This window comes from Acanthopagrus latus, chromosome 12 (assembly GCF_904848185.1).
Source record: "Acanthopagrus latus isolate v.2019 chromosome 12, fAcaLat1.1, whole genome shotgun sequence".
Classification (NCBI taxonomy): domain Eukaryota; kingdom Metazoa; phylum Chordata; class Actinopteri; order Spariformes; family Sparidae; genus Acanthopagrus; species Acanthopagrus latus.
The window spans coordinates 15,546,273-15,557,859 of NC_051050.1; the positions used below are offsets into that span (position 1 = coordinate 15,546,273).

The 11,587-nt window shown below is 40.9% G+C and overlaps 1 protein-coding gene across 1 annotated transcript; it reads right to left on the reverse strand.

The window, feature by feature from the left end:
- Positions 1-1,244: 1,244 nt before the first annotated feature.
- Positions 1,245-11,363, reverse strand: coq4 (coenzyme Q4 homolog (S. cerevisiae)). Its single transcript, XM_037116550.1, has 7 exons — positions 11,167-11,363; positions 7,241-7,396; positions 5,080-5,176; positions 4,904-5,006; positions 4,641-4,770; positions 2,828-2,921; positions 1,245-1,731 (listed from the first exon to the last, which is right to left on the reverse strand). Exons 1-7 carry the CDS (start codon positions 11,261-11,263, stop codon positions 1,548-1,550), a joined length of 861 nt encoding a protein of 286 aa, XP_036972445.1. The 5' UTR covers positions 11,264-11,363; the 3' UTR covers positions 1,245-1,547.
- Between the last annotated feature and the right edge of the window lie 224 nt (positions 11,364-11,587).

An 11,587-nucleotide genomic window follows, 5' to 3' on the forward strand; every position in this document is an offset into this window, starting at 1 on the left:
CTTTCTAATGTTGGAGTCTGACAGCCTGAAGAAAGAAGCTGACCTGTAGTCCAGTGGTACGGCAATAAAACAAATCAACTTTACTTTGTTTCACACAATCGATAGGTGCCACCATAATTAACGAATATATATCATGAATATATATATTATGACTTGAAGCAGCTTTAGGTAAAATCACTGGTTATCCTTGTGCACTTCATTCAAAGCAAAATGACACTTCGCTGCAGTGCGTAACGAAGAGCTATGATTTAACTGTGTGTTTGCTTCTGCTTATGTGGCAGATGTTCGGTTTACATGTCCAGGGGCCCATACATGGTACTAAACTGAGTTTGGCTCTCATGCCAGATGTTCTGAACCGGCTCAACGTATATATTTCCATATAAGGACAGAGAGACAATCCGGTCAACTTTAAATTGCAAGCCCCAAGGAGTGACATCAGCAGTTAAGTAACTTACAGAAGATGGGCTATTCCAGAGGAATCGGAGGCAGATAAACTCCTCTTTCGCCTGTTGGATAGATGGACCCTCAATCCACCAAAGTGACTTATTAGACAATTAGAAGAAGTAGGTGCAGGCAAATGGACTCTAAAAAGGCGGAGAGAGTCAGATGGCTTTAGTTGTAGATTTCCTAGATCGAAGGCTCGAGAGGATTTCTGGTAGAGCAGAAGACAAATCACTGGGCAGAACTTTGCCAGATATTGGGAACACCGAGTTCGGCCACACTGGTACGGACGCAGGCTTGAGATCTGTTTCAATGCAGATCGCTCATCGCTCATTTCACCCAGCCTTGCCTCCGCTGATTCTTCTTTCACCAAACTACATGCCGACACCTTTGATGAAGACAGCCCAGACACAACACGTAAAAATAACCTTTACATTGTACCTTACCAGGAAAGGGCTCTTAACCAGAAAATCAGAGGTGATTTTTTTGACAGTAGTCTCACACACCTGCCAAACAGTGTACACAGCTCGACTTCCTGTTGATGTCATCATTACCGTAAAAAGTGGGCATATATTGATACAGTAAAGCATCAAACAGTGAGTCAGAAGCAGCTGCGCTCACGTTATAAAGTAAACATCTGCTCCCCTCCCACGCTGAGGTGCTACTATCGTGCACCTGCAACAGCTGTTCTATTTCTTGAAATTTCACTCTATAAAATTAGAAAACCACTCACAAAGACGCGAATTGAACAAATGACAAAATGTCTCCTCTGTGTGCTGGTGAGTATTTAACAACAGACATAATTCATTTCTTTATATTTATTTTTGTCCTGATAAAGAAAATACACACTTTTTTTAATCACATTCTCAAAAACAAAGGGCAACTCACACAAAATGATTAACTTAAACTAAACATTGCCTCAACATGTATAAAGACATCTTCAGGATGTAAGCGGGGAGAAGCCAATGTTTCCAATTTCCCCAATAACTTCCTTCTAACGCAAAAAAGTCCGCAGCGCAACACTTGAAATATTTCGGGTTTGTCCGCTATCAAAAGTCTTTTGTCTCGTGATTCCCGAGTCATTCATCTGCTCCTTGTCGTCTTCCTCACGTGCTGCTCTTGTTGGTGGCCCTGAGTGTGACGGGCGGCGGCTCTATGTTGAGCTCCTGTCGCAGGTCTTCGAGGCTCTGCTCCCATCGTCTCTCGTAGAAGATGCTGAGGATGCAGCGCGACCGGCGGCCGTTCTGCAGAGCCCACGGACCCAGGGAAGTGAACAGGGACTGTAAACGGCTGGGAGAAGGAAGGGACACTTCAGCATTAAACAAACAATACAGAGATTACAGAGTATTTCTGAATAAACGGACCACAGCCAAGTTCCCCAAATCACAGGGAAGGTCGGTTATTGAATGAGGGTTAATGATTCACATGTAAAGAAACGTTTCACAGGCAATAATTACAACATGAGACATGATTTACAGTTGATCAATGAACGGCAAAACAATAAAGAACGTTTACAACAGGTTAATCATTTCTTTCTGCATTGTTCTCAAGAGATGAACTTCAGGGCGTAAAAGACCGCAATATAGAGGTGAAATTGACAGTTAATTAATCGGTAAATCGAAGGACAATTAATGGGTAATTCACTTGGTAATCATTTAATGACTTTAAATCAGTTTTTAAGAAAAAAAAGTTAAAACCTCCAGCTCAAAAATAATGATATTTGTAGTTTTTTATTATATCAAAGTCATAATGAAATGAATAATGCCTCTTTGAACCATTAGACCACATCCCCAGTCATATTGTGCACCTATCTCTTCATATTCTTATTATGTTTTCTTATGTTTTCTTCCTGTAAAACAAAATATAACACGTTGAGGGACAACCCCTCTGTTTGTGATTCCTTATGTTTTTACCTGTTCTGTATTAAGGCAGAGCAGCATGAGAGTCGGGTGAATGAGCAGCAGGAGTGTCGGGTGAATAAGCAGCGCCTGAAGGAACTCCCCCTGATTGCTTCTCCAGCCCAAAGATTGATCAGTTAGCAAGCTATCCGACAGTGTATTTTCAGGTGTTTCCCCACCTCAACCCTTGTTATGTCTCCCCAAAATACCGGGAATACAGGCCTGCTGATCAGAATTTATTTACTTCGGATGACAGTTGTGTCTGTGTCAGTTACAGATTATGTCCAAGCCCACTTCAGCAACTACAAGAAGCATGTGGTGGGGTCTGTCTGTGTCCCTGTTACCGGACAGCGACAGGTGAATACTATGAGTGTATTGTTGAGTCACGCAAGCTGTAACTTCCAATCATACCACAATATGGTACAGTCAGAGCTAAATGTCATGGTGGTCCAGCACTTCAAACTCTGGTAAAAACCCTGGCGTCGCACCTTGCGTTCAGCCGAAGTGGCCCCAACACGGCGCCAAGAGCGCACATGGGGAGTCCGGTCTGAGCGGCTTCGAACCATTTCACTGCCACCTCACCTGAAAGGCACGGAGAAAATGACAAAGAGAGAAATATTCAGATTACTTGAGCTCAAAGGAGAAGAGAAAACAAAAAGTCAGCGACAAGCGTTTCAAAACTGACAAACGTGATGAAACCTTGTTTTTCTCTTTGTTACGCAAGTCTAAAAGTTTTCGGCTATTCATCTGTCCATGTACGTATCGGTAAAACAACAAGCTTAGCTCAACAGTTACGTAGGGAAATGCTTTTAAAAGAGGGAACCGTGTAAGGACAGTTGGAAAGTGAAAAGTGGACGAGAAAGAGACATAATTTAAGTTTCATTATTCTGTCAGCACTCCAATGGAAAACCGCACAAAGCCATTAAGATACAATGTGCGGTGTGGATGTTATTTTAGAGACAGCTGCGGGTGAAATGATGAGGTGGACGTGAACTATAAGGTGAGAGAAGGTATTCTACATTTGAACCCTTACCTCCCGGCGATGATCTTTTAATCTGATCCTGAACTAAGAAGCACTTTGTTCTAATAAGATCTTTACAGATTGAACATCAACCATCAGGTGCAGGTAAACAATCACAGCTGCGCATTACGGTTGCCTGTAATGACAGTTTTTCTCATTGATGGGTCGATGGAGAAGTGAAGCAGGCATACATATCGATATCTAATTGGATATTCAAGAGTGTTTTACATCCAGGTATGGAAAATTCTGGTAGTGGAAATGCTTACACAGTGATTAAGAGTCATAAAACAGAAGAAGGCGTTCACGCAGTTTTAGAAATCTGTCTAAAAGAACACATAAACACACATTCCTGTCTTTGGACACATAATTTTAGTCTGGAGCCTAAAGACTTTCTCTACGCCACATCTAACTTAACTAATCAAAGTGCTGTTACAGTTTTTCTTGATTAGTGACACACTATCACTGGGCCTTCTAACTGAACATCCCAAACCACGACACCATCTACCAAAAAAGAGGCACATTCCCCTCAACCATAATCACAATTCCCCTGGTTTCACACATTATTGAGATTTGTTGAACTCAGAGACATAGGTAAAAGGGCCATGGGTCAATTCAAATGTTTTGGAACAATGAATTAAAACCTGATGGGAGAGAAGGGTGATTCACATACCTGTATATTTTCCACTTCAAAACCGCATTGGGGAATGTTTTATATTTCTGCATGGCGGATGTAACGGTTGAGGCCAGGGTTGGTTAAGGTATACAATGGGTCCGCCCCCCCCCCACAGCCTGGTTAGGACTAATGTTTTTTTCCCTATTGGTTTACATTGAGAAAAAACTGATATACTTATATTGTCTTAATCATAGCCCAAAGTGCAGAGTGTAGCCAACAAAGCTTGATCCGTGGGAAGCCACAGGCGGCATTATTCATTACAGTACCAGGTTTTTATGCCATAGTTTTGAACTGATATCCCCAGTGTGTTCTGGTTACTTTGTAGTGGGTGTGTATATGATGGCTTTTGTATGACGTCTGAAGGCAAAGTTTGGTTTTGATGTCAGACGACATGGTTTGGTTCTGAGATGCAAGTCTGTGAAGATGAGTGTGTAGTTCTGCATGATGTGTTTTTAGATGTTTGCGAAATGGAGAATCATTTCTAAGAAATGTGTCTCGGCAATTGAAAAAAAAAAAACTGCATGAAACTGCTTGGCTATCGAGCTCCTTTAAATAACACAACTTCACTATGAGGATTCGTGTGGGACAGCGATGGACCCCGGCTCACCCAGCATGTTCGTAGGCATTCCGAGCAAGGTGTGCAGCAAATCATGCACCTCTCTATATCTCTGCATGACATAAGCCAGCTCCTCGTCGTCCACAAACTTCACGTCAGCCCTCGAGTCCGGGGTCACGCGCTGATGGATAAGGAAAGCGAATGCATGAGTAAAGGCGAAAGAGAAACATAGAAGGAGGGATTTCAGGGGAAAATGTGTTAAAGTGTAAAACTGTCTTTGTTTGGAGTTTCATGACTCATCGGTGGAGACTCACATTGTCCTCCAGGAAACGGAGGTATTCTCTCCCGAAAGAGCCGTCGGGGAGGGACGCCATGTTGTTCAGATCAAGTGTAGAAAGCCGTATCCTGGGCCTTTCTCTGCAACAACAAGTAAAAAAATTGATTCACGGCAAAGAAAGTTAGATTTAAAACTGAGGAGACAAGTACTCACGTGAGGATAGTGTAGCCTTCGGGATCATTTCTCATCCTGTCTCTGAGTTTTATCAACGCTAGGTGCCCCGTCGTCTCTCCGAGCACGGCGACCATGTCTGTTGTCATCAAAAGTACAATTCAGAGTTTTTTTTTAACACATCATGCCTACAATTTAATGACTGATTAACCCAGAATGATGATATACATCTCAAGACTTTTAAAATGTGCTGAGTTTGTCTTGAAATACAGCGTGTATTTATACCTTAAATGTGCCTAGATGCTTTATTTTCATGTCATGCATTTTACTCAGCGATCAGGCTTAGTCAGCACAGAAAGTACTAAATCAGCCAGTAAAAACCAGCTGTTCACTGTCTGTTGTGGCTTTGAAGGAGATTTTTCAAGTGTGAGGAAAAGTCTGGTGATGTCATGAGGCATCTCAGTTGGAGAGTGACAGGGAAAAAGAAGAATTGTTGGGAGGGATCAAAAGTGATCAAACTGGGTTGTTAACTACATTCTCATAAAGCAGCCATTGTTTCAAGGTGATCAACCGATACTGAAGCGAAGAAGTCTAAAAAACACCTGTGTTCTCTGAACGGGATGTCACATGTCCACATAGTGCTCTCTTCCTCCCTAAAAGTTTCAGGGTATTTAACCTCATGTATTTTTAAAGCACATCCAGTAACAGAAGTCTCCAGAGAATGAGGCGCCTGAGATAGTACAACTATTCAGGACTACATGAGAACAGAACATCAGGTACTGTCCCCACCGTTAGTATCACTTTACTGAGAATGATAAACAGGATGACAGACTGAATCGACTTTCATTAACGTGAAATATGTCAGGCATGCCAAGGAAAGAGCCTCACTGATACACAGTGTCTATCAGTTGCAGACTGTCTGACTGAGGTTTCATCAGCCCACATACTTGTTGAATGTGGTAAAGCACCAGCAAGCCTCAGATGGATTATTTTCACATTCTGTTCTTACTTTTAAGCATCTTAACACAAAAACCTGAGATGAGAGTTTTGGACAAATGAAATACAGAAAAAAAGAGAGATTTATGCTGACAACAGCAATTAGATAAAAATACATTTGTGTCCTGTGATTTAGTCATGGGATACATTATAGTCTTCACTTGGAACTTATTGCTCAGAGGAATTAATTTGGCACAACTAATTCCTTGAATTGATCAATTTACAAAACGAATAATAACATTTCTTCTTCAGGACTGAAAAATGTGTTTTGTTGAATCAGATTGAATTATCATTCTTGACAAATAGTAAGTTTCTACGGGACACATTACCAACTCTGAGAGGGGTTGCTTTCCATTCTTGTCATTTTATTTAATTCATTATTAGTTTATTAAGCTGTTAACATGTGCTTTGCCCTTTGTTTGATTCAGTAGAATGCTGCTTTTGTATGACCACATGACCTTTTCTTTACAATCCCCTCTCTTTAGAGAAACGACTGTTGCTTCTAACTTACTCCCACACTCTGCTGACCTGTATGATTGGGTCTGTTGCACAGTGTGTTAAACACCAGTCGCTTCAACACAGAACTTATATCAGCTGCTGTTACCAGACTTCATTTCCATCATATTCCACCTAAAATCCATTGGTCAGTGACAGTGACAGGTTTTTATGCCTTTATTCATGTTTGTGTTTTTTTCCGATTCTAAATATTCACAAGTTGTAAACATTTAGAAATGCGTTTAATTTGAAGAAGCTTTTCCTCGTTAAGCCTTTTTGGAAGAAATCTGAGTGATGGATGTCATAATTTCCAAGAGGCTACAATGTGTGAAAGATTGTCCTCAAAGCAGTTAAAACACGTAGACTGATTCTACACAAATTTCCATGGTTTGGAACATTAGGGGTTTTCTATCGCAGCGTCGGGAGAGCCATCTCCATATCTGACTATAAAGTAGGTCGTCTGCAGCTGGGCTGTACGTTTCCGTTCATGGGAAGGCTTCTATGATTTTGAAGAAGATTTTTTTGGGGCATTTTGCCTTATTTCGTCAGCGAAGATACAAGCAGGAAACGCATTCGAAAAAGGGTCGGATGTCCCCAGCCACAGTCAAACCAGGGCGTTGCATTAGTGCGGTGTGCGTCATGACCATATGGAAACCGTGCGTCCCACAACAAGGAAAAGAAAACAAAGCCTGAGCCCCACGCCAAGTCTCACCATGTCTGTAGGGATTTTGCAGGGCAGCCACACCTGACCCGACAGCCAACAGGGCTTTCTGGATGGGCGTGGTTTGGATGTGTCCAGGATACAGGCCATCATAGCTGCTGTCTGTCAACCCAGCGCTACTGCTGTGTAGCTGTTGGACACGCAGTGCTGAGGAGACAGAGGTGGAGGAGCAGCTTAATAACGTTCACACAGCTGGAGCCAAGAAAGTCTTAAAATGCTGTTAGTGTTTATTGTGTTGCCCTCACATAACAAAAACATGTTATTGTGAACATTTTCCAAATATCTGTATTGATGCTCTTTTGTGTTTGATTATAAAAAACTGATTCATTTAAAAAAGGACTACTTGAGGCAGCATCCTGTCTGTAGTCTGTGGTCTGACTAATGGTCCCACCCACAACACCATCTGATTGGTTTGAACATCATATGCAATAGCCAATAGCTAGAGGTACCAAATAAACAGTGACACAGTGTCCTTTGTGCCTCTTAATGTTCGTTTTATGACTGACTTCCCACTCAAGGATGTTTTCGTCTGTCACCCTTCCACAGAGATGGATGCGAGCTGCACTTTATTGGAGGCGGTGATATCAACATTGGGGTGGGCAAAATGCCGCAAAAAGGGGAGATTTCAGCCTGATCAGGAGGGTTTTCACACAGATAGTTTCGGTTCCGGCTTAGGTAAAGAGGAGCGCAGTTCTACTGTCCTTTAGTCTCTACCTCTGCTTGAAGTCCTGCCCCACAGCAGTTCCCCACCAATCAGCGATCACTATAGTTTCTGCACACTTGTAAACAAAATATAAGACAGGGACTTTACTAGAAAGTTTACCCAAAGACTACCTCCTGGTTTTGTAAACATTCGTTGTGGTGAGAACGCTGACTTTGAAGTTTCTTTGGGAACTTAGCTCATCTAAAGAAAAGAAATCTAATTTTGTAGTTGATCGTGTTCAAATTTTGATGACGTACTTTTCTTATTATTTAGATCAAATAAAAAATGTTAAATAAATCTGTCCTCCACTGACTCAACTCAGAGGGTAGTGTAGTATCTGTGTGTTTCTTACACGTCCTGAGTTCTAAGACAATAGTGAATAGGATGAGACAGGACCAGATGCTCCCCGTTAGACAACTGTGGGAAGGTGGAGCCCTGATCAGCCCTGAGGTGGGCATCAGAGATAAGCTACAGGAAGGAGCCCACACCAGAGGTTTAGAGCTGACTCGACGTATACACTGTCATCTAAGTATAGAGAGACCATCCTGTCCACTTTAGCTGGCATCAGCAAAGTTAAGTAACACACAAGAGTTATTTCATAGAGGATGTGAGGCAGACCCATCCTTCTCTTCTTTCCCATTGGATGGATGTACCTTTAATCCGACGAAGATGGATGGAAAATAGACTTTAAGAAAGGCCCCCACACCAGAGAAAGGTGGGTGGCATTTGGTAGAATTCCTAAGATCGAAGGCGTAGGAGTTCTGATAGGGCAGAAGGCAAAGCGTTTGGCATTACTTTGGCTCATCACCAGCAGCATTCTGGCCCCCCATCAGCATCTCTAACCTTTGGCTAGAAATGATCAAGTTGCCCACCTAATACTTATGCCAGTAGCAGTCTATGATTTGGGCCTTAATTTTTCTTTTCAGAAACTGGTATTTAGAAAACAAAAATTGAGTGGTCATTGAGTGGATTTTTTTCATCTTAAAATACACTGAATAGAATTGAAATACAAAGTGTAACTATTACAGAAACTCCTCAATCCAAACAGAGCCAAATCCTGTGTCTGTAATTTGTGGCATCGCACCAGATTTGGATTTGCCAAAAAGCAAAACTTAACATGTCGGCTTTAAATTCTGTACTTGATTGATGAGCAATCTGATTTATGTGGATATATTCTGCCTCTCCTTCCCACCCACAGTGGTTTGTAGATTTTATGTCCTGCATCAACTTGAAGAAAATGTATTTCATCGTCTAGGAACCAGAGACTAAAATCGACTGAGTGTGGCACCCATCTGTCTGTAACTTACCCTTGTTTCCCCCTTTACCCCATGTTTTATTTGTTTATTCGATTCATGGTTTCTCAACCTATTTTTTATGTTCTAATGAATTTGTATTACTTTAGAAATATTTGGTTATTTATAATTTTCATTTGACTCATCTATAATTTCGATTATATGTTCTGTGGGCATCTATTTTTGTTAAGGCGGATGGATGTGTGATGGATGTGACTGACAATCACTAAAAAGACCTTTGACAGAGAGAAATACAAGGTGTTGTGGCCGAAAGGGATCAACAAAATTTGAAAAATGGTTTCGATTCTGACTCTGTACAACAACAGAAAAGAAATCTCTAGAAAGCAGAAATTACGTAATTTTCAAGACAAGAACTTAAAAGTGCACCACAACCAGTTTCGGTGTGTGGCATTACTGGCAATACAATTCTTACAGCCCAACCTACACAAAAATATAAAAACACGTAATTCTAATGGGGATGCCTGATCAGCTACTTGGACAATAAACCAATAAACAAATGCATCTTCAGGGTATGATCAAAAAATGCCTCTTCAGGGGATAATCAAACTGAAATGTGCTCCTACAAGCCCCAGTCCAATAAAATGTCAAAACTGAAGGTGAACAGGGGTTTTGGGTTTCAAGGGGATCAAGAATAAACACAGTTACCTCACTAGAATGATGTGGTGCAGTCAAGAAAACACAATAGAGCCTAAACAGACCAGGGTTTCTGTCTGGCAGTCTAAGGGGATGATGTTCTCAGTGAGTCAGGGACAGATTCAGAGTGAGTGCGTGAGCCACCTCATCAACTCTTTTAAGCCTTCACAAAAAGGACAGTCACACCATGACTGGCAGGGAAATGCCCCAAGCTGCTTTAATCAGTCTCCCCAGCCTGCACACAGAATATCTGAATCCCCTGCAGTTACTCCAGAGGGATTTTGAAAATCAGCCCAAAACAAAGAGCAAGAGCAAGTCTCAAACAATGGGACTGCTACATCCGAATATCAAAATATATTCTTAATTTCTGCTTCTTAGTGATTTTATTTATTGTTATACAAAATCAAACATGGAAATCAAACCATTTTCATCCCTTTTGGTCATGAAAAAGACATTTATACAAAGTGATACAATGACCTGACTGGAGTCCAGCTGCTGTTTCAAAACACATCTGGTTTTTCATACATCATAGTAACTGCTTTCCTTTACCTGAATAATTAGAGCAGGTGCTTGTCGGTGAAACCTGCATATTGGTTTGTTTTGATTTTTTTAAGGCGTGATTATTTGCTTGTTTTGGGGTCTTGTTTATTACTCACACATTTAGTTTATTTGGACATGGAAATAGCAGCCACAATGGTGCTGAAACATGTTTGTAGTAAAATACCTGTCAACAGGAAGGTTATTGACAATTTAAAGCACAAGGAAGTAAAGAAATTAAAAACACGGAGAATACAAGTGCAATACAGGTGTAACAATATAGTACTACACAGGAATAGATGTCTGTCAGCAATATCATCATTCACGATTGGTTTAATCCCGCATACAAATTAATATAACTCTCTCCAGTTTAGTTTGGGACTGTCATTCATAAATGCTCGGTTTCTTGCTTAAGTACATCAAAAATATTAATCAGTGCAATAAAGTGCGAGCTATATCAATCGATCCGTCTTTGCTATCCGACATTTATCTGACTGATTATTTCTATAGCTACAACCTAATTATTGTTACCTGTCTAAGGTTAGCTCGCTAGCTAGCTGCATATGCTAGCTGTGCAGTGTGAGTGCTGTCAGTGTCCTCTTTAGTCGCAAAATCAGGCTGGCACAAGCTTCTGCATGCTTCGATTCTACATTTACACAGATTACTTACATCGAGCTGGATCTATTTAAAGAGCAGTCCTAACAAATCACGTATGCGAACTCGTTAATTACCTCTGGAGATCAAAAAGCATTGACGATGGTTTACCCATTGGGAAAGTCTACCTAACAGCAGCGACATTGTCAACGCTAATGCGCATGCGCACACCATGCACACTACGCCTGGATCCCAACTTCCATCATGACTTGACTTGAGGACTGAGCCCCCGCATGCTTCAGTCGTACACACCGTGACGTCATCACGTCGAGTAGCGAGCGAGAGAATATAATGCAAATATATTTTTATATATATATATATATCTTTTTTTATCATTACTAATATTATAATTACTTATTTACACAATTAAAATTCACAAACTGTAAGGCAACAATTAAACATTTTCAGAGTGAACAGGCACTGCTTAACACATGAAATAATACATAAAACATTAACACATACACAATAAAATGTGGTTAAACAAAAATAAAAGGACAA